The 24,686-nt window shown below is 38.1% G+C and overlaps 1 protein-coding gene across 1 annotated transcript; it reads left to right on the plus strand.

Annotated features, from left to right (window-relative positions):
* Nucleotides 1–14,036: 14,036 nt before the first annotated feature.
* Nucleotides 14,037–18,551, plus strand: LOC112196585 (ethylene receptor 2). Its single transcript, XM_024336956.2, has 3 exons — nucleotides 14,037–14,676; nucleotides 15,039–16,930; nucleotides 17,668–18,551. Exons 2-3 carry the CDS (start codon nucleotides 15,179–15,181, stop codon nucleotides 18,208–18,210), a joined length of 2,295 nt encoding a protein of 764 aa, XP_024192724.1. The 5' UTR covers nucleotides 14,037–14,676; nucleotides 15,039–15,178; the 3' UTR covers nucleotides 18,211–18,551.
* The last annotated feature ends 6,135 nt before the right edge of the window (nucleotides 18,552–24,686 follow it).

Raw genomic sequence — 24,686 nt, forward strand, 5'->3', positions numbered from 1 at the left:
AGCATGGATGTTTCCTTATTTTGATTATTTTTGTTTACTAACTTGGTCAACATTAAATCTTTGTCCCTCATTAAAAAGTTATAACAAACTCATAAAAAGCCACATTCTTTTTACTCCCAAGTTGCTGCGTAACTATCTTCGCTTTTAGATGCCGTGTTGGTCAAGCATGTCGTCAAGGAGACACTCTTGGACTCCCAAAGTCGTGAGGCCCAGGCCCATCAAGCATTATTTTCTTTTAATTTGGCCCTTACTTTTTAATTTTTAGGTTGCTGATTCAATTGGTTTTGGATACTAGGTGCACTTCTAAGGTTACTATTTAGTACATAGCATCACATGGAAAGCGTATGAACCAATTTTTGTCTCCATCAAATTGATTCAAACAACTAAAGGTCCTCTATAGCTTTTAGGGGAAATGATCATTTACCCAATTTCAGCTTAAAATTTGCCAACTTGCTCCACTAACAGTTTTTTAACCTCATTTACCCAAAACACTCTAAGAGATTATTTCGCCTTTACCCAATTAATTCTTTTTTTTTTTTTTTTTTGGGACTTTTTTGCCCTCTCCTTCTTTCTCACTTAGAGAGAAAAGTCATCCTCCACCTTGCTGTGCTCAGGTTACCAGTGGCCGAGCCGCAGGCTCCGGTGACCGAAGACCTGAATCCGGCTACCGGTGGCCGGAATCCGGCAACCGATGACAGGAATCCGGATCCGGCCACCGGACTGTTGACCGGATTCCGGCGTCTGAATTTATTGCCTCCTAATAATACCCAGCAATCATATTATTGCCCCCCAGTAATCATATTATTGCCCCCCAATACTCATATTATTGCCTCCCAATAATCATATTATTGCCTCCAACAATCATATTATTGCCCTCCAATGAATTGCATAAACTCCCAAAACCAAAATGAATACACTACAGGCACAATTGATCAATTTATATGCATATTATTGCCCCCCAATACTCATATTATTGCCTCCCAATAATCATATTATTGCCCCTAATAATCATATTAGTGCCCCCCAATAATCATATTATTACTCTTCAATAATCGTATTATTAACCCCAATAATCGTTCTATTTCTACATATCTTCTCATACTTTTCAATGCAAACCAATAATCACATATTCAGATTATGATCCCTTGGCAGAACCCTAATTTGGGTCTCTATCTCCTCTCATTTCCTTCTGTCCCGTTACTTAAAAAAAAAAAAAAAAAAAAATTTGGTCACCCAAGTCCCCTTTCTCCCTTCCTTTAGTAAATGACCCAACAGTGAAGCAAACCCTTCTCACTGGCCACACGTCATCTTCCTCGCAGTACCACCACCTGGAAAGCTACACAGCTACATACTGTTATTCATCCCTATGTGGATTCTGGACGTAGCTTTTAATTCCTCTGGCTCTATCTTTTACCATGCTCATCATCTCTAGCTGGATCTGTACTTCGTTATCGATACGATCGGATCTCTAAGACTCTCATCTCTTTTGTGCTTATTTACGGTTGCAAACCCAGGACTGAAAGTATCTTCAGCAGCGTCTTGGTCCTCGTGAAGAGGCTCTCCCCTTCGACAGCATCCCGGCGCCGAGACGGTTGCTCCGACAGCAGATCTGTGAGTGAGTGAGTGAGAGAGAGAGAGAGAGAGAGAGAGAGAGAGAGAGATTCAGAGACACAGAGAGAGAGGAGAGAGAGTTTCAGTCCGGCCTCGACCCGAAAGAAGACCCGACCAGAATTTCGGTTACCGGCGAAGACAAAAAGGCGGACCACAGGCGTCTGGTTCTTCTCCTCAGTGGCGATCTACTTCTGATCTTAGTTTCCCTGTACGACAATGGACGACCACGGAACGAAGCCTGAACTTCAGCCGGTTTCTAAGAATTTTTTGTGACCGGCGATGACAATCATCGGCGGGCACCGAGGCTCTGGGCTGGGAGGGAAAGGGGGGAGAGAGAGAGAGAGAGAGAGAGAGAGAGAGAGAGAGAGAGAGAGAGAGAGAGAGAGAGAGAGAGAGGAGCAACACACTCCGTGCCGGAGAGAGAGAGTGTGTGGCATGCTTTTAATTTTATAATGAAAATTTGTCTAAAGTAGTCTTTTTATTTTTAAATGGGTAAGTGGGCACAAGAATCTCTTACTGGAGTAAGTGGGCAATTTTGAAGCTGGAATTGGGTAAGTGGTCAGGGCCCCTAGCTTTTATTATTAAGTGCAATTGAAAGAAAGAATTAAAAAAAGTACACTCTTATTTCATTTTGAGGTTCGACCTAAATATCGTACTGAATTATTTTAATATCTATTAACATTTTTTTTTTTTACAGAGAATAGAGATTTCATTTTATACCAAAGCTAGAACGGCATATACAAATAAACCCTATATGCTTGTACCCTAAATCAGTGGTCAAGCAGGTAAGGGAATACGGTGGTAATCCACTAGTACAATGATTTTCATTTGAATTTTACGAGCCTACACAACTACAAATCTCAGCGTACACTAAGAAAACTATTTTGAATTGCCCTTCGTTAATGCACTCAATTGTGGTACTCCAGGAGATTCATTAACTTGGTGTAAGAAGAAACCATAGCAATATAGACTAAAGCCCACTAATAAAGCAGGTCTAAACAGGGCCAAAACCCACTACTTTCCCCAAACAAACTAGGGAGTTATTGGAATTAAAAAAAAAAAACCTTAAAAAAAACCCTAAAGCCCAAAAGAAAACCCTAACCCAAGGTCCACTCGTGGCCCAGCCCATTCTAATCATCCCTTCCTTGTGCAGAACCGCTGTACACACCAAACTCGCCGCCACGTCACGCCGCTGCAAGCAAGCCGGAGCCACAACGCCTGAAGGAACGATCACCAGAAAGCACCGATGAAGCCTGAGCAAGCCAACCAAACTTGAATCGCCGTCTCAAGCCACTACTAGCACCCCCCCCCCCCCCCCCCCCCCGAAGTAGCCATTCCCGCCGCCGAAACCCACCTCACGCCGTGAATCGCCTCCCTCGAGATGATGTCCATGGCCTCCATGGCGTAGAGAAGAAAGATCCCGAACTACGCCGCCACCACAGTCAAACCTTAGGTCAGAAATCCCTAAGCCAATAAGGTACTAGCCCAAAACCATGCCCGTCCGGCAAATGATACCACAACAGCGAGACAAAACCGCCAAAGCCGTCGTCGACGGCCGCCAGACGAGAGGAAAAGAGCACAAGAGTCCGCCTTGCCTCCGACTGGATGAATAGATCTTCAAAAAATTATCTATTAACATTTTTTAAGAGAGAAACAACAATATTTTCTATATTTATTAAAGATGTAATAGTATTACAGAAATTTCTGCCATGTACTGCCCTAACAAAATAAGTAACTCATAAACTAGGCCAATTGACATTAACAGTTGGGAAGTGGAGACCATTTTCTAATATCAAATAGGGACCCGATCAAATATTAGGCCTTTCATTCTCAGATTAAGTACATAACCTGCCTTTGCATCATACCCTGCGTCAACATTCAATTTATAAAACAGTGATCGATGGAGACCATTTTCATGCAGAAAACAAGAATATGTTTTTGTTTTTTTAGTAAATTTGAGTGTCATGAAATGAGTATTGTATTTAACTTCGGAGCATAACAACAAAATTTAACATTGATTGTTTTTGTTGATTGCGCTATGTTCTTCCCCCCTGTCCGAATATGACCTCTATGCTAAAGTACTACTTTCTAAGAGTTGAAAGTTACATCCTTTGTAAAAAATCGGAAAATACCTTATTCTATGAAAGGTGGCTAGAAATTGAATAGAATTTTTTTTTTTTTGTTATTTAAAACTGATGGAACACTTCTTTTTTTTTTAATCAATTGACAACTCTTTATTAATTAGGAGAAACCTCCTTCTCAATTACATCAAAAATAAAAATTGGAGGAACAGCCCCAACTAAAGTCTTGAGAAAAAGAACGTGCATAATTAGCTAATTTATGGGTCACAGTATTGGCCTGACGATAAGCATGAGTAAAATAAGAATCCGGGATATGCAGGAGATCACAAATAATATCATCATACACATGACCCAATGAGGAAGTATGGGGGATGACGCTCTGCTTGACTAAACAAGTACCTGAGAATCCGTCTCAAAGATGACTGGAGAGAGTCCATGCTCTAAAGCATGTGAGATTGCCGCCCTCCCCACCAATGCCTTAACAAAAGCACCAGATGATTCTCTAATGATTATTCCAATTCCACCCTGATTAGTAGAGCTATCAAAGGAACCATCCATGTTAATTTTCAACCAACCATTAGAGGGAGCTTTCGATCCATGCACTCTTTCCTTCCCCTCACCCTTTTCTGGGGTTCGATTATGAAAATGATAGTCACACAATTGGGCATTCAGTCCAAACACCAAATCCCCCATTATAGTACTCTTACCATCCCAAACCCGCAAATTCCTCTCCCTCCAAACTCCCCAAATAAAATATAAAAGCATAGTCCAAGAGTCTTCAGGAAAAAAAAGAAGAAGAAGCCAATCACCCAAATTTAAAGTCATACTATCTACACCTAAACATGTACCAAAAGCATGATGCATTTTGAACACTTCCTGTGTTATACCTCATACCCAAATTTACTCGTTTATTAGTTATTTGGATGGTAAATGACAGTCATCTTTACCATTCACCTTCGTTTCAGACTTTTTAGGGGTTTCAAGAGTTTACTTTTTGTTCAGATAATTTTTTGAGGAAGCTTCTTTCTGAAAAATTGTAGAGGGCGTTAAATCGAGTTCGTGAATATGTGGAACGCAAGAATCAGAGTTGTAACGAAGAAGTTATTAAGGATTAAATTTAGTGGCATTTTCATAAATAGTGGGAATTTTGCTACCATAAATAGTCGTTTCCTGTTTTGAAAACAACCATTTATGGAAGTTTCCCAAAGTGGAAACCACAAACTCTCTCTCTCTCTCTCTTTCTCAGACCCGACGTTCAACCCGACCTGATTTTTCAACTCGACCTGATTTTTCAACTCGGCGGGTTCCACCGCCGTCCGATCACCCCAGACCGCTGGACCGGTCTTGTTCGACGCGCCACTTCACGGCGACCAGTTCTCTGACTACTTCTCACTTCAATTTGCACCAGGGAAAGAGTTTTGAAGCCAAAAACTCAGTTCGGCAGTCGTACACTTGACTCGGCAACACCTGGGTCTTGAAGCCCATTCCACGCTGATCGTTTCTATACAAGCGCCATAGCTCGATTTGATCGGAGAAGAGAGAATCGAAGAGTAGAGTAATTTTGAGAATTTTGATTTGAGGTAATTTTTGATCTATACGCTTAAAATTGATCAATGTCGTAGTTGAGAAAGTTATTTGGGATGTTGAGATGAAGAATTTGGAATAGGTCTTGCAACCCAATTTGGAGTCCGACCGGCAGCGCATGGGGCCTACGTGCAGCCAATTGTGGCGGCTCATCTAGGTGTTTCTAGTGTTTTAGTTTGGTGTTTTGGGTGGTGCTTATCGCTACAGACTTGTGGATGTAGTTTGGTAGCCATATGATGAACTTTGGGATCGATATGAATTTATGAAGTTTTAGAAATTTCGGTTTCGATTTGAGAAGATCCGATCATTGGATCGACCCCATTTTTCGATAGTTTGTTATAATTATTGAATCGATATAACCTATGAAGTTTGAGTTCGTTCCGCTATGAATTCGAGCTTTCGAAGAATTATTTTAGGGTTTCGACTATTATTATCGTCAATTCAGTTCCGATTCTCAAGAACAATTATTCATAATATTAATTGTTCAAGACGACGTGTAGATCAAGCTCAAGGAGGAAATTGTCGGACGGATAGAAACCTGTGAGTGGACATTTGATTTTAATAAAAATTATGCATGCAGTACTTTCTAGCATTTATTTATTATGAGATTTAATTTAAGATTTGATATTGAGATTTTATGAATTTATGATTTATAGATATATTGAGTTTTATGAGTTTTGATTTATCGAGATTTTGTGATTTACGCTTTTGATGATTTACGAGGTTGATTAAGTTGAGTTTGAGTTTCACTTTCCGAAAGCTTTTATTTAATTATTGAGTTAATTGAATTTCGAGCTACTATGATTTCTTTCGGAAAGTTGATGAATGATTGAAATTTTCAAATAATTTTTATTGAGCATTTTCAGTATCGAGTTTTGAGAGAGTAATGGAGATTTAAATGTTACGAGTTTGATATTTAGATATTTGAGTATGATCAATTTCTCGAGAGTTCACGAATTATGCTTTCGACGTTTTATTATTGAGTTTTTTTTTAATATTTTTTTTAATTATTTTTTTCTGAAATCATTTATTAATGAGATTGATTTCAGTCATCTGAGGAGGTAAATATGTTAGCGCATGCATACATTACCTGGTCGGCAGTACCCTCCAGGTAACAGTTTGGTCGTTAGTACCCTCCAGACAATATTTTGGTCTGCAGTACCCTCCAGAATATTCAAGTCAGCAGTACCCTCCGATGCATCATCTGATTGGCAGTATCTTCTAGATGGTATGAGATAGTTAGTCAGCAGTACCCTCTAACCATCACCTCCTCGTCTGGTGGCAGTACCCTCTGATGGGTCCCTTGGTCGACAGTCCCCTCCAGGTAGCATGAGATAACTAGTCGGCAGTTCCTTCTAGTCATCGCCTATTTTATGATTTGAGTATTTTTTATTAAGATTTTTATATTCATAGAATGATTTATGAGATGAGATTTCTGAGAGTTTTGAGATGATTTCACTGATGGTTTGAAGTTATTTTATGAGATGAGATTTACGGTATGATTTGAGTATTTTAATGAGATTTCTGAGACTTATAAAGTGATTTGAGATATTTCTTTATGAGTGGTTTTGAAAGGATTTTGAGATGATTAATCTACAGAGGATTTGAATTCATTTTGAGATTTTAGTAAAGAGGAAGATGAAGAGTATTTCACGAGACCTTACAGCATGCGTGGTTTTTAAGATAATAAAATGGGAAAGCATTAAATCTTATTTTTATTTTCTTTGTAATCATTTATTTTTCGTCCACTCACTCTAACGGTTTTTCAAATGCTTTTTCATGAGTTTTTGGGTTTCTCGTGCCCAGTTTACAGAGTAATTGAGATTGAACTTGCGTAGGAGTCAAGGGTGACCACCCCGCTTCCATCTCCCATGTAGGTTACATGTTAACCTACTTGTACTTTATTCCAGTTCATTTGTCTAGACAGATCTGATGACCATATTTCAGTTGTGTTAGTTGAAAGATAATTTGGTATTCAAGATATGAGTTTCAGATTTATTTTATACTGCTTGTTGGCAAGTTGTTTATGAATTGTGGGGAGCAGGTAAGCTCTAAGAGTTGAGGATGGATAAGTTTATTGAGGAGCGTTAGATTGCTTTTACAGGTTTTGGATAGTTCACTTTTTGGGGGAAGTTTCGCCAAATTTTTTGTAAACTTTCTTCTAAAGTGGGTCCCGCAAGGCCACCTTAGATTTCAGGGTGAAATTAGGGGCAGGTCATGTCATCCTGTGTAAAAGGACAACTTCTACACAGATGTTTCACTCTTTAAAGAATTAAAGAGTTTTACAAGTTACTAATCTTATTCAAAACTACATGGTACATGAACATGTTTCTTTTGCAATTTGGTTGAGGCACATGAAGTTTTTAAATGGACAAAAACTCCAGCTGGTTAATCTGATTACTTGTGCCAAAGAATTTTTCAACAATAACGATTACTTTTTTCATTCAGTAAGGATAATGTGAAGATATTTATACAGTTTAAAAGAGGGGATCAAACCCTCAGTAAATACAAATAATGCTCGACGAACCTTAAATGAACAAAAAACGACAAAAGAAAAATTAGTTAGAAAAATAACAAATTTAACACCAAAACCGACCAAGCAAAATAAGCAATGCTTGCAAAACTAGACCAATTGAACATCACGACAAAAAAGTGACCACGAAACTAACAGATTTAGCATCAAGGTCGACAAAAATAAGTTATGTAACGCTTGAAAAACTAGATCAATGAAAACTTAATTAAGAAACTAACAAATTTAACATCTAGACAAAAAACGTAGAATAAATAACACTTGTGTTAAAGTAAATTGAGATTGGAATTGGTCTACTCATTTCATTTCATAGTCCCTTTATATAGGGATAGAGTTACAACGGAAATATTAATTACATTAAATACATTGAATGCTGATTGATCTATAATTGTGCTGATTGATGATAATCACTGATTGTTTGATTCCCTCTCCGTCAATCACTTTGACGAAGGCACATAATGTGTTTTTCCTTTAACAACTTGTAACTTCTCATTTTCTTCTGATCATTTGGAAAACTAATAAAGAACACTATTAAGGGCTTGCTAACCTGTGTTGGTTGCTCTTTAACATGCGCTGCAGTGCGGCCTGCACATTTGGTTCTCGATCGTCTTCTATCTTGGCAATCATGTTATGAGCAATGAGTGTCGTTACGTGCTTCTTTGCAGCCTGTTCTTTTAGCTGAAGATTGTCTCACTTCATCCATTCATAAGCTGCAGCATGGTCACCGAGTGGGCGTCCCGCTGAATCAGTGACGATAAATGTATCAGTGTTAGGCGAGAAGAAATCGAGTGTTCGCCTGTCCATTTCTCGGGACATGAGTGTTCCAGGATCACTAGGATCGTTGCTAGTCATGCTGGTGAACCATGGTGATGAACATCAAGGGACCTCCTTCTAGCGCCAAATATTTCAGTATAGTTTCACAGGTCCCGTAGACTAATTGAATCACCGATATCCTACTATATATGCGATCTTGTCCACAAAAAGGTAGGTCATAAAGTAGACCGGGGGGTGCCGGTCTCAAACTCTCCGATGCCTAAATCAATACCGATGCGATATATAGACAAAGTAACAGTACAAAAAGAGCAGAGTTTGGACTTAGTTGATTTGGAAGTATTTGACCCCTTTATAGTGAGAATTGGGAGTTTGGTTTCCTTTAGGCCCGATGTGTGATAGTTTGCAAGTTTTCCTCAAGACATGAGTGACTGCTCGACCATGCCTGGCCAGCCATTATAAGTGGTTCCAATCGGCATGGCCGCTGAGTGTTTCCCTTTGGTGGTGGTTCTGGTGAGTTGTCCGGTGGTTCAGGGTGGCGTACACATCGTCGCTTCGGTGGCGGTGCATGTCATATGCCTAGTATACACAAAATTAAAACCGTAACTTTATGAATTAAAAAGTAAAAATACTTACTCACATGGAGAATGTATAATTTTTTTTTCTTTTTAGTAAGGTAAATATGAAGAAATTTATACGATTCAAAGAATAAATGTTACATAAAACACATAATAAATCAACGAAATCGTAGATTACATCAAAAGAAGAATCATCATGACAAGATACCTGTAACTTGCAACAAAACTAGATTAGTTGAACAAAACGACAAAAAAAATACTCGATCAAGAAATTTAACATTAAGACCGATGACAAAGTAGATTATGTAATGCTTGCAAAACCAGACCAATTAAACATCAAGACAAAAAAGTACGTCGATCAAGAAACTAACAAATTCAAGATCAAGATCGACACAAATAAGTATATTAGATAACACTTGCAAAACTAGAACAATTGAACAAGAACTAACAAAACAAGTCGATCAAGAAGCTAACAAAATTAACCTCAAGACCAAAAACATAGAATAACTAACTCTCTCAATTGAATAAGTCCTCATTTTCTTCTACTCCCTTCAGATCATTGATAAAGAAACACTGTTGAAAACGTAACACCACATTTGAATTGAATAATAGTGAATTTTCTTTTTAGTGTACATATACAACGTATCACTACTGTTGAAAATGTAACACTATATTTGAATTTATATGATTTAATAGAATAAATGTTACACTAAACAAACAATAAATCAAAGAAATGGTAGATTACATTAAAAAGAGAATCATCAGTATAAGAGTGCATGTAACTCGTAAAAAAACTAAATTAATTGAACGAAACGACAACAAATTTTGTGATCAAGAAATTTAGCATCAAGACTGGCGACAAAATAGATTATGTAACTCTTACAAAACTAGATCAATTGAACACCGCAACAAAAAAAGTCGATCAAGAAACTAACAAATTTAGCATCAAGATAGATAAAAAAGATCAAGAACTTTAGTATTAAGATCAACGACAAAGTAGATTGTGTAACGCATATAAAATTAGATCAATTAAACATCACGACTAAATATTTGATCAAGAAAGTAACAAATTTAGCATCAAGATCGACAAAAAGATCAAGAATTTTAGCATCAAGATCGATGACAAAGTAGATTATGTAAAGCTTACAAAATTAGATCAATTAAACATCACGATTAAAGTTTGATCAAGAAACTAACAAATTTAGCATCAACATCGACAAAAGCTTGGAAAACTAGATCAATTGAACAAGAGCAACAAAAAATAACTTCTTATTTACTTCTAGTCCCCTTTGGAAGTTTGGTTAATTGATAGAGAAACATAGTTGAAAATGTAACACCACCTTTGAATTAAGTCCGATTATGTATTAAGAATGATGCCAAAATAGACTACGTAACGCTTGCAAAACCAGACCAATTAAACATCACGGCCAAAAGGTCAATCAAGAATTTAACAAATTCTTTTCATAAAAAAAGAAAATCACAAATTCAACAGAAAGATTGACAAAAGTACATGTATCAAGTAACGCTGGCAAAACCAGACCAATTAAACATCACAGCAAAAAAGTCAATCAAAAAACTTACAAGTTCAACATCAAGATCGATAAAAGTACATGTATCAAGTAAAGCTTGCCAGATTAATTGAATCAGAACAACAAATCAAGTCGACAAGAAGCTAACAAAATTAACCTCAAGACCAAAAACATGAAGCAAAATAATGCTCTCCACCAATAAAGAAACATAGTTGAAAACGTAACATCACTTTTGAATTCAACAATAGTAAAAATTTCTTTTTAGTGCACACATACAACGTATCACCACTGTTTAAATATGCATTACGTCATCAGACATTACGTCTTACAAAAATTAGGTGTAAATTAAAAGGGTCCTTGCCCAAAAGCACCAAAATGAGCCAAATTTTTCCCACTTACCCCAGCAACAGTTTTTCATTCCCACTAACCCAATTTTAAGAAAAATGACTATTTTGCCCATAACTTAATTAAAGAATTACAAGCCTCTGCCACTCTTTCATTTCTCTCTCTGTCTCTCCCCTGGATCTCCACCTCCGGTCTCTCTCTCTCTCTCTCTCTCTCTCTCTCTCTCTCTCTCTCTCTCTCTCTCTCTCTCTCTCTCTCTCTCTCTCTCTCTCTCTCTCTTTCTATCTCCCTCCCTCTCCCTCCGGTATCCACCTCCGGCATGACGAACTCCGGCAATTCGCGACGAAGAGCAAACTGCTCTTCACACCCAAGCTCTATCTTCTCGCTGAATCTGTCGAACACCGTGTTGCAAATCGAACACCTCGCCCTCGCGGTCAAGATCGAGCTTCTGCACTGGCCAATTCTCATTCGGCCCGGATCTCATCTTTGCCTTCCGCTGTTGCAACCATATTCGCTGCACGAGCTTTTCCGGCCCAGCTCCAATTCACTCACCTTCGCCGGAGTCGATCTGAGATCGAGATGCAGACTTGTATTGGCGAGAACATAACACACTGAAACCGAAGTTTTAGGCATCTGCCACCGCCGGCGGTTACGACCGGCTACGGCGCGCGATGGACCGGGAATCATCGACCCTGCCCGACCCGAATTCGGCCGAGGATTCCCTGTCGGATAGCTTGTCTGATAGCATCGTCAATGTGGAGGTGCCTAGAGAGGAGGAGGAGGAGGACGGCGACGTCGTTTCGACCAGCGCTGCAGCGGCGGAGGAGGAGGATCTGTCCCCGAGCTTGGTGGTGCTGACGTGTGAGTCCTCCGCCGAGAGCGGCGTTTGTGACGTCCACCTCGTCGGAACGGCGCATGTTTCGGTGGTAATGAGAGATTCTAATCTGATTTGGTTACGGAATTCGGAATTTTTTTTATGGAATGTGTTTGATTTGTGTATTGAAGCTATGGTGTTTGGTTGTAGGAATCATGCAGAGAGGTTGAAGCAGTAATAAGTTTTTTGAAACCAGAGGTGCTTATTGAGTTGGTTTCATTGTTTGAATTGTTTATTTGATATCAATTACATGAAGTTTAAGTAGAATTTTTGGTTTTTGTGATGAATGCAGGTTGTTTTCAACAAAAAAGTCATTTTTTTAGAAGAACAAAAAATAATTGAGCGTACAGCATAGAAATCGAGTATTAATATCCATTAATATTCATATTAGGGGGGCCAATAGACGTCTATTGCCCCAATAGACGTCTGTTAAAGAGTCTATTGGGGTAATAGACGTTTTGAATTGATGTAATCTTCTCGTTCTTTTTGTTTAATCAAAGTTTTATTTGTCTAAATCTAGAGAGATTAGTTTCCATTTCGGCGATTGAAAAGTTCTATTGGAGGGCAATAGACGTCTATTGGGGGGGCAATAGACGTCTATTGGGGGGGCAATAGACGTCTATTGGGGGGCAATAGACGTCTATTGGGGGGCAATAGACGTCTATTACCTCTCTATTGGGGGGCAATAGATGTCTATTGGGGGCAATAAACCTTTTCGGTGAGGTTTTCAGAAAAATCCAGAATCCGGCGGCCGGTGACCGGAATCCGGCGACCGGTGACCGGCTCCGGCGAAGTCTCCTATGGTTTCTCTCTCTTCCATTTTCTCTCTCTCTCTCTAAGTAACAAAAGGGGTGAAGGGTAAAATGGTATTAAAAAAAAAATAAAAACAAAAAAAAAATCTTAATTGGGTATTAGGGAAGACTTCCTTAGAGTGTATTGAGTAAAAGAGAATTAAAAAAACTTAATGGGGTTAGTGGGAAAAAAATCCCTAGAAATAGGGTAAATGGACAAAAACCCAAATTAAAATTCACCAACCTCAAAACTAAAAACATAGAGTAAATGACGTTTTGGATAACTGATAATGAAACACAGTTGAAAATGTAATACAACCTTTGAATTCAACAATAGTAAAAATTCGTCTCATTGTACACATACAACGTATCACCACTATTTAAATATCTATTACATCTTACAAAAATTGGGTGTAAATTAAAATTCTCCAACCTCAAGACTAAAAACATAAAGTTAATGGCATTTTGGATAGCTGATAAAGAAACACAGTTGAAAATGTAATACCGCCTTTAAATTCAACGGTAGTAAAAATTCTCCTTGGTGTACTCATACAACGTATCACCATTGTTTAAATGCCCATCACGTTCTGGGACGTTACATCTCACTAAAATTAGGTGTTACATTAAACTTTCCCAACCTCAAGACCAAAAACATAAAATGCTCTCAATTGAATCATTCCTCATTGTCTTCTACTCCCTTTAGATAACCAATAAAGAAAGTAAGAAAGGCAATTGAAAACGTAATACCATCTTTGAATTGAACAGTAGTAAAAATTTCTCTTTAGTGTACACATACAACGTACCATTAAATATTCATTACGTCCTCAGATATTACATCTCACCAAAATTGGGTATATATTAAAACTCCCCAACCTCAAGGCTAAAAAAACATAAAGTAAATAGCATTTTGGATAGCTGATAAAGAAACATAGTTGAAAACTTAATACCGCCCTTTGGATTCAACGAAAGTGAAAAGAAAAAAAGAAAAGAAAATTCTCATCATTGTACACATACAACGTATCACCCCTGTTTAAATGCCCCCGTTACATCACGTGACAGCGACGCGCTAGCAGTGAGAAAGCCGGACCGGTTCCTCCAATTCCCCACCCTCCTCCCGCCACGTGGGCATTTTTTTTTTTTTTGGTCCCGTTTTGGTCCAAAAGGAAACCAAATGTTTATTTCGGGTGTGACGAGGACGTTGTGTGCCAAAGGGCGTCCAAGTTCTCCTAATGTGAAGTAGCTGCGGGCCCCGCACCCCCTCCTCTTCTTCTTCTTCTTCTCCTTCTTTCGTCTTTTTTATTATTATTTTTTCAATTTCCTGCCCTCCCTGCGAAACAACGGCGCAAACAATATTCCCTTTCTCTCTCTTCAAAATCCATCCTCTTTTTTTTTTTTTTTTTTTCCCTTCTGTTTCGGAAAATTTTGAAAATATTGTGAGAGCTTTATTTTTCGGGCTCTCTCGTTTTTCCTTTGTTGCTATAAAAGTGTCCTCTGAATAACAAGGACAAAGAGGAGGCAGGCACCCGGTTTTGGTTTTGTGTTGCTCGATACAATCGTCTCACTTCTCTCCTTCGTACAAAAAGGTTGAGTCTTTAGTGCCTGAGAGCCAGCGGTTTACACGGCGCGAGGTGGCCGGTGTAGTGTTTTTCAGAAAATTTGGGTTTTGGGTGGGTGGTTGTTTTTAATTCAAAAGATATAGTTTTTTTTTTTTTCTTCTTTTGGGTTTTGTATATATATTTTATATTATTGGGATTTGGTGCTGGGTTCGTTTTGGATTGTGGGAAAGAAGGCCTGGGTGGCTAGATTGTGTGGTTGTTTGTAATATTTTAAATGAGAGGTTTTGGGGAGTGGTGTTTGATGGGTCATTGTTGATGGCTGGAGAAGAGGTTTGAGATTGTTGCATGGAAGATCTGGTGAAGAAGAAGATGGTGGTGGGTGAATTGGAATCTGGGTTTCTGAAGCGTTTCTAGTGTGGTTTTCAGGTACGCTTTTTTTCTTCTTGGCCTGCATTTATTTTATTTTATTGTTTGTTTATTTGTTTTGTTCTAAGTTAAGTGGTTGGTTTGGTGTGGTGGGGTTTGTATAGTAGAAAGTTAGAAACGGTTTCTTGCTCTAATATATTTTTTTTTTCTGGGCTGGTGTTTATGAAAGTTATAGCATTTGGTGGTTTTTGTATTAATTGAGGAAAATTTATTTTTATAGAAAATCATGAATCCATGGTGTGAAAAACTGTACTATTTGGTTGTTGTTGGATCTCAAATTTTTTTACTATTGAATTCCTTCAAATTCTTAATGAGGGGGATTTTTTTTTTTTATTTTATAAATTTTAAATTGTTTTTAACAGGAAGCGGGGGAATTAGAGGTTGTGGATTTGTGATCGTAGTCCATGGATGTTTTAGCTGAAACTTTAGTCTATAGTGGGGGTTTGAAGGTTCACAGGTAATTTACTGATTGATGGATTGAGGAAGCAGTTCTTTGGATGCAATGTTAAAGGCATTAGCATCTGGGCTATCAATTTCTTTGCTCCTGGTATGTGTTTCGGCGTCTGATAATGGATTTCCGCGGTGCAATTGTGACGACGAGGGCAGCTTGTGGAGCATTGAGAGCATACTAGAATGTCAGCGAGTGAGCGATTTCTTGATTGCGGTGGCCTACTTTTCGATCCCCATTGAGCTGCTCTACTTTATCAGCTGCTCGAATGTACCTTTCAAATGGGTTCTCTTTCAGTTTATTGCCTTCATTGTGCTATGTGGAATGACACATTTGCTGAATGGCTGGACTTATGGTCCTCACCCTTTTCAGCTAATGCTTGCTCTCACAGTTTTCAAAATTCTCACTGCTCTGGTATCATGTGCCACTGCTATAACGCTCATCACTCTCATTCCTTTGCTTCTCAAAGTCAAAGTGAGAGAATTTATGTTGAAGAAGAAGACTTGGGACCTTGGAAGAGAGGTTGGGATTATAATGAGACAGAAAGAAGCTGGAATGCATGTTCGAATGCTTACCCAAGAGATTCGCAAGTCTCTTGATAGACATACAATATTGTCCACAACCCTCTTTGAGCTATCTGAGACATTGGGTTTGCAGTACTGTGCAGTTTGGATGCCTAATGAAATTAAAACGGAGATGATCCTGACCCATGAGTTGAAAGGGAGGAATTATTCTAATATGTACAACTTTTCTATACCAATAGGTGATCCAGATGTTGTACTTATCAAAGGGAGTGATGGGGTCAACATCCTTGGGCCAGATTCAATACTCGTGTCTGGAAGCAGTGGTGATTTTGGTGAGCCGGGACCAGTAGCTGCAATACGGATGCCAATGCTTCGGGTTTCCAATTTCAAAGGGGGGACCCCTGAGTTGATCCAGACTTGTTATGCGATTTTGGTTCTGGTTCTCCCTGGTGGACAGCCTAGATCTTGGAGCAGCCAGGAACTTGAGATAATTAAGGTGGTTGCTGATCAGGTGGCTGTGGCTTTATCCCATGCTGCAATCCTTGAAGAGTCCCAACTTATGCGGGAACAATTGGCTGAGCAAAATCGAGCCTTGCAACAGGCAAAAATGAATGCTATGTTGGCCAGCCAAGCAAGAAACTCATTCCAGAAGGTAATGAGTGATGGGATGAGAAGGCCAATGCACTCAGTTTTGGGGTTGCTTTCCATGATGCAGGATGAGAGTTTGAATAATGATCAACGAGTTATTGTTGATGCAATGGTGAGGACGAGCAATGTCCTATCGACCTTAATAAATGATGCGATGGACAATTCAGCCAAGGATAGTGGAAGATTTCCTTTAGAGATGAGATCTTTCCGGTTACATGCAATGATAAAAGAAGCAGCTTGCCTTGCCAAATGCTTGTGTGTGTATAGGGGATTTGGTTTTGCAATTGAGGTTGACAAGTCCTTAGCTGATCATGTAATGGGAGATGAAAGAAGGGTTTTTCAGGTGATTTTGCATATGGTTGGGAGCCTGCTGAATGGAAACCAGGGGGGAGGGTTGGTCGTTTTTCGGGTTTCTTCAGAGAATGGAAGTCAGGGGAGGAATGATCAAAGATGGGCACCTTGGAGACAAAACTCATCTGATGGTGGTGGTGTATATGTTAGATTCGAGATTGGGATAAGCAACGGTGGTTCTCAATCAGATGGCACAAATCCAACGATGCAGTTTGTTGGTAAGAGATACAACAGTGAAGGAGTTGAGGACTTGAGCTTCAACATTTGCAAAAGGCTTGTGCAGGTGAGGATGATAAACTTTTTGTCTCTGTGTGGGTGTGATGGCCTGTGGTATATATTTATTTTCTTCAGCAATCAAGAATTTGTAAGTTAGTGTGCAATCTTGTTTACATTAGAAACTGCAGACATAACATGTTTGTTTAGCTAGAATCTGCATGAGGAAATGTTTACATTTCCGTGTAAAAATAGGTCATCTGCATGTAGAAAAACATAGTGCTTTATCAGTTACAGGTATCTAGGACAATCAATTTTGATGACATGTTAACCATGTCTTTATCGTGGTAGAATGTTAGTCTTTGTTAGTCTTAGTACAAAAAGATTCTCTTGCTGCCATACCTGGTTAGGGAAGCTAGATCCAGGTGGTTTTTGTATGTAGGTGACTTAAAGTAGCTGGAGTTGGTGTTGATTAGTCTCCTTGCACACATTGTTATAGCTTATTTTCTTCTGCCTACTTTTGTCAAGAACTTGGTTTAGACTGAACTGCTTAAGCATTGCATGTATTAAATTTTTGAGACAATTTATTGTCTGCATTCTGCAATATTAATTTGGATACTGCACTCGTAACCTATATTCTACAAGCGGAGTCATTCACTCTCAATAGTTCGTTTGTTTTCATTTTCCTGATCTATTTGTAAATCAGCTAGTTTTACAATTTCCTGAGAAGAATGACTCTTAGTTGTTGCTCACACATCTGTGTTCGTTTTCTTGCTGAAGCATTCCTTAATAACACTTTGTTGTCAGTTGATGCAAGGAAACATATGGGCAATCCCTAATCCTCAAGGATTTGCTCAAAGCATGGCACTTGTTCTCCGGTTTCAACCTCGGCAGTCCATTGCAATAACCATCTCTGAACCTGGAGGATCATCAGAGCACTCACATTCAAATTCTATTTTCAGAGGCTTGCAAGTTCTGTTAACAGATGAAGATGATGTGAATAGGGCTGTGACCCGGAAACTGCTTGAGAAGCTAGGTTGCAATGTAACCGCTGTTTCCTCTGGATTTGAATGCCTTTCTGCCATTGGTCCCTCTGGAGTTTCTGTCCAAGTCGTTTTTCTAGATCTCCAAATGGCCGAGTTGGATGCTTATGAAGTCGCAATGAAAATTAGAAAATTTCGAAGCCACACTTGGCCATTGATCATCGCTGTAACTGCCAGTGCAGATGAAGATGTTTGGGACAGATGCATGCAGATTGGGATCAATGGAGTTATCCGAAAACCAGCATTGTTGCAAGGGATTTCCAGCGAGCTAAGAAGAGTCCTGGTGCAGGCAAACAAAATTGTGTGATGACACCGCAGCGCTTCGTAGTTTGCACAAAGGATAAAGTAGCAAGTTTCTTTGGTCTTTCGTTGGCTCCAAAATCATCATTCCTTCTCCGAACATCAAAAGCATAGAGGTGTTACACCAACATTCACAGTTAGAATGGTATACAAGATTAAAATTAGCTCCGTTTCTTCTTTTTTTTTTTTTTTTTTTTTTTTCTCTTGTGCGATCGAACTTGTTTTAAAATATATTTACATAGATAGTTTCAGACTCAGATCACAGGTAGTCAAATTTTTCTTCCAGACATCCATCTATGAATGAACAACAAAAAGTTCTAAAGTAAATAAAAGTTACATTCAACCCTACATTCCGAGTTCGACATTTAACCCTGCATTTATAGTCCGAGTTCGAATCGACTGCTACTTTGAAGTCTTCATCTCCTTCCTGAATATTGTTTCTTGGTTTAAGGATGATGAAGTCTTCGGGTGGGTGACTGCTGCTCGGTCAAACCAAATGGTGGACTGTGGAGCTAGCTAGATTGAGTTCCTTAAACAATGTGTAAAGGAAATCGCAGAGGATATTTCGATCAAAGGGGGAAGAAGAGTATGGGTCAAGTTTAGCTTTTGCAGAAAAAGAGAGTTAGCCATGCATGAACCGAGTACGTACATGGACTCTTTATGTTTCAATATACAATCAAAGTGGACCCTTTCCAAAGGGTCACAAGTTGAGTATTTTATAAATTCTGCTCAAAAGGATATGACTTTTTATTTTAATGTTGGAATAAAAATGGGGTTTTCTTTATGTCAATTATTGTATTTCCAAGTTGTTGACGTTTTCATAGATGGAGTTTGAAATTTGAGGACTAAATTCCCTCCACGAAATTCTTCTTCTTTGTCATCCGTCGCTTTTCTTGCCTATCAATTTGCTACTGCTAGTGTTGTATATGTCTCGGAAAGTGGAATTGGGTGATGTCTCATTGAAAATCATATCATCTATGTGGACCGGTTGTGAGTTCTTTGTCATCATATAGTGAATCTTAGAGCAACTCTAATAGATTCTCTATAATTTTTGTATTATAGGAAAACAAAAGTCAAAGTTTTAAGTACTTTTTAATTTCCAACTCTAACAGATTCCCTATTTTACAGTAATCTCTAAAATCTATAATTTTAGAGATTGCTGTAAATTTAGAGAATTTTGTTTTCTCTTTCCTCACTATCCCTAAAATAGAGATATTTATAGGAATCTATTGGAGCAAAAGATACTCATTTTTCCCTAAAATAGAGAAAAATCAAAATATGAAGAAGCTGTTGGAGTTGCTGTTAGGCTTGGATTATGCCAATGACATATAATATCTTAGCGGCTATTAGTTGATTCTTATTAAATTTAGTTATTAGCCTATGTTGATGCATAAATAAACTCTCACAAAATCATTTATAGATTGTTTGATACATGTTAAATTTCACATATAACCAGCTCCGAACCTGATAATTTGGAGTTTAGAGCATATTTAGGAAACTCTCTATTTTTGCCCCTTAGCTATTTTAGAGAGCATGTTTAGCTTTTTATCTATTTTAGCAGTTACACCAGACTCCTAAGTAACTCTCTATTATAACTTTTAGCTATCTCGCTCCTAAATATAGAGAGCGAGATGAGGCTTTTTATAATTTAAAACATTCATTTTGAGTTACTTTATGTAATTTATAAATACATTTAAACTATTTAATATTCCCTAAAAAATAATATAAATTCAAAATTAGCTAAAATAGAAAGCACTGATACAGACGTATTTATAAAGTGGCTAGCCAAAATGACTTTTTAGCTACTTTAGCTAAAATTTGACTAAAAAATAGCTAGTATTGCTAAAAAAGGTGAAGTAAATTTAAGTTGTGCGAGATTGTTAATATATATATTAAACTATTTTATAAATTAATCAATATAAAATATTACTAAATGAATCTAAAATAAAACTACATAGTAGAGTACATGAATGTATTTAAATCAAAAGTTTCTTTTCTACAATTGAGAAATAAGATTCAATAAGAGAAAATCATATTCATAAGATTCATATAACAATAAAATTATCTATGAAAACACTTCAAACTACAATATCAACTGATAAAGAAGAGAAGAGAATTGAAGAAGTTGTAGTTAAAATTAAGGCTTCTAATCATGCTCTTTCATTTACAAACTTTTACCTTATAGTAGCGGGCGAAATGAGAGCAGTTTAAACAGTGAAAAAGGGGATTGTGAGAGATAAATATAAGCGTCGAGTTGTTAGGCGAAGTGGTGAAGTAAAGATGGTCATTTTTTGTATATAATTTTTTTTAGACTCATTAGTTAGGGACGATAGGCCTAGGACGACCGGTCCTGCATATAGCGACAAGTAACATTTCATAAAACCAAACCTTTATGCATCAATTGGTTGATCCATTTGAATTTCAGGACAAAGTTCTACACATCAACAATATCTATATTCTACAAATTCTCGTATTTCTTATTCACACCGACATTTTCATTTTTGTTTTATGTTTTTTTTTAGAGAAAATATTTCAAACAGTACCCAAACTTAGGCCGACTCCTAACTTCAGTACCCGACTATGCAAAACTATCACTTTGGTACCCCAAGTTTGAAGTCCGACCCAAGAATGGTACACGCCGTCCATCACAGCGTTAAGTTTTTGCTACGTGGCAAACCATGAGGGCCCTTAAAATATGTCACGTGGTTAGCTAGTTAACGCCGTGATGGACGGCGTGTACCATTCTTGGGTCGGACTTCAAACTTGGAGTACCAAAGTGATAGTTTTGCATAGTCGGGTACTGAAGTTAAGAATGAACCTTAGTTCGGGTACTGTTAGTAACCTTTTTTTTTTTATTTATGATTTTCTCCATAAGTTCGATCCAGTTAGCTAGATTTTGTAATATCTAATTAATGAGATTTTGTAAACCAAAGGGGCTGCTAAGCATAATTAAGCAGCTGAGCATCATGACCATTATTTATTGTTGGAGACAGCCTAATGATGAGTGGTGTGCTCCAGATTTCGGTGCATGCAGAGGGGTTGGCCTGAACAATTCATATCCCATTACACTACACATTCTTCCCCTCAGAACAATTCCTTTTCTTTTTTTGATCGACCTCCATTTCCATCTGACATGATTATATTTCTACCCAGTGAGGATTGTCTCTTAGAGAGCAACAAGTTGGTCAAAATAGCAATCTATTTTTTAAGAATCATGGGTCTCAATTTTATAATCAAAACCCATGGGTTGGGTCCAGCTTTTTATATTGCCAGAAACACTATGATGCACTGGCGTTATATTTGTTCTACCGATCGAGGAGGGTTTGTGCCAAGGGGTCTGTATGTTGAAATTATTGTAAAGATTAGAAAGTTGGACTTTTCATGCCGGCATTGGATTGCATGAACTGAATCTAGAGCCCCTTCTTTGCACATTAAACAATACCAACTTGGTTTTTTTAAGAAAGCTTGGGTTTTTTACTAATCAATTGACGAAGAAGTTTAGTATATTCCTCGTAGCATTCAACACTAGGATTTGTCTAGATCAAAATGTAAATCCCTCCATATGCATTTACCTCAAAGGGAAAGATACGTCGACCAAGTGGCCATGTGTTCTTGGCATGTTTGATGAGATCTAACATTTCTTTTCTTTACTTTGTGGAATAGATGAGTTGGAATTAAGACAACAAACTATATATGTACACACAAATATATGTATAAAAGTACATGATAATTTTTATTTTTTTCTTTTTTTTTAATTTCTTTTTGTAAAAAGAGGATCAAAGGGTTTCACTCCTGCCCACATGGTGACTCGAACCCATGACTTCGTACATAGGTAGTGGGTGTTCTAACCACTGAGTTAACACCACTTCGTACATGAGAAATTTTCTATTTTGAGTGAAGGATAAATTATCTTAAGAATACACACACATTAATAAAGAAAATATTATAATCCCCTATGATATATATAACAAACAATTTCAGTTAAAATCATACAGAGTGATTTCTCTCAAGAAAGGAGTAATCCCATTGTAGCAATAATTTTTTTTTAATCATTGAAGAACTGTAGACCTGAGTTGTCAATCTAAAGGCCCCAAAAAAAAAAAACTAAAAAAACCAAAAATAAAAATCTGAAAATGACTGTGAGTCCTAGTCCACATTCAAAACTAAACTTGATTCCCTTACCCATATCATAAAGTTTGTTCCTCGGCTGGTCGATCGTTAGGATTACTGGTTGACTAATGAGGTCTTTGGTCAGCTGATGGATCCTAAATTGGATTATCAATTAACTAGTGAGGTCGCTCGTTACGGTCTTTATAGGGTCCTCTTTTGATAGTTCGATCAATAGATCATCAGTCAGGTCACTAGTTGACTTGTGGGTTTATCAATCGACTAGTGCTATAGATGGGAGATCTTCAAATTAGATTGTTGGTCAACATGGGTGTGATTGAGGAATTAGGTGTTAAAGAATGAGTGATTTGTTTTAGAAAAACTGAAATTGGGAGAGAATTGAGTTGTTGCTTTCATTGATAATAGGAGTCTCTGTATATAGAGGATTAGAACCAGAGAATCTGCATCTTACAAGGTAACTGAATCGTACATTGAATAAGATATCTTCGAGAATATCTGTAAGACTAACCCTATTACAACTCAGACAAGTATCTAGAGTTTGGGCCAGACACACAAACTAGATGTCCTTAAACACTCCCCCTTGTATCGGCCAAACGTGGTGCTCCTCTCGTTGCCTCGTCAAAAACCTTGTCGAGTAACAAAAACTCAGTGGGACAAAAATAATCTCGGTCGAAGGAGAAAAAGAGCACAACACACCGTTCACGTTTCGAGACCATACATGTAAACATCTCATCCTGATGTTTGCATCTCCCCCTGGTGACTACAGTCATAGGAGTTCAGATAAGCAAACGATGCTACCAACATGTTTCTCGAAAGTGGATTTAGGCAATGACTTTGTAAACAAGTCTGCCATATTGTCCTCAGATCGAACCTAGTTCTCTTTGATCTTGAGGAGAGTTTGTTATCACTGATTATGCTTGGTGTTGTCATCTTTGATGTAACTTTGCCTTGTTTGTTCAATGCAAGCGGCATTATCCTCATAAATGCTCGTAAGCTCATTTGTGGTAGACTTCAAACCACAATTGCTTCGAACATGCGTAATTATGGATCAAATCCATATACATTCACGAACTACTTTGTGAAGAGCAATAATCTTTGCATGGTTCGAAGATATAGCGACAAGGGTCTGTTCTATAGACCTCCAAGATATCGCGGTCTTATCCATTGTGAACACTTAACCAGATTGGGAATGACCTTTGTCTAGGTCAGAGAGGTACCCAGCATCAGGAAAACCTTCCAAAACACTAATGTTCTTTTTGGGATAGGGATAAAGGAAGCAGGCCAATGTTGGCGGCGTTCATGGTGTGTGATGGGTCTGAATCCATCATCTCTCTTTAGAAATAGGAAAAACCTATATTAATCGTACATCTCAAGTATCAAAAGATATCTCTTACACCACTCCAATGGCGTCGCATTGGCGCAGCCTCGCAGAGCTATACCTAGCTAACAAGTTCACTGCAAATGAGATGTCTGATCTTATGTTTTGAACTAAGTACAATAATGCGCCTATTGCACTCAAGTAGGGCACTTCTGCCTCTAGCACATATTCATCATCTTCCTTCAGACGAAGAGGATCCTTTTTACATCAAGACTACGGATGATCATGGGCGCGCTTGAAGGCTTGACCTTGTCAAAAAGCCTCAGCATCAATCAACAAGGTGCTCAAGTTTCAAACCGAGACAAAACTGTGTTTTCCCAAGATCATTCATCTCAAAATTGGACTTCAAGTGATCAGCGGTTTCCATTAACTCTTTAAGGGCTTCTAATGGAGATCATGTCACCAACATAAACTGCGATAGAATCCGAAACTCATCATAGAAACGCAAGGGCATTGACATATCCCTTCCCAATCAAGTGGTCACTTAGTGAGCGTTTTAACCTCATTGCAAATGTACTCCGTGGTCTAGAGCCACTTGACTTAGGTAAATGAAGTTCACCAAGAACTTTCATGTATATTCCCTATCTAGATCCTCATAAAAATACTTATTGACCACATTCGTAAGCTGCATATTTAGTTATTCAGCCATATGATATGTGCTAGGAGTGTAGTATAAGTATAATTACAAGTGGACAATGGTACAACATGTGACCTGCATGTTTGCCTGTCAACCAACATCATAAAATATTTAAACGTCCGCAAGTTGGTTGAATCGGTCCACGGAATCCCGTCGGATTCTATGTAAGAACAGAATGAGTATTTTCGTATCCTTAGTATAGGACTGTCTCAGTCCTAATTTTCCTAAGGAACATGCTTTGTAGAATGAGCGAGGGGATTTAGAAGCAACCAATGAGGATTTTGATTGGGTCTGAGCGTCTGAATTAAATACTATTTGAAGCAAAGTTAGTGATTGCAAC

This window comes from Rosa chinensis, chromosome 4, assembly GCF_002994745.2.
Source record: "Rosa chinensis cultivar Old Blush chromosome 4, RchiOBHm-V2, whole genome shotgun sequence".
In the NCBI taxonomy this organism is placed as follows: domain Eukaryota; kingdom Viridiplantae; phylum Streptophyta; class Magnoliopsida; order Rosales; family Rosaceae; genus Rosa; species Rosa chinensis.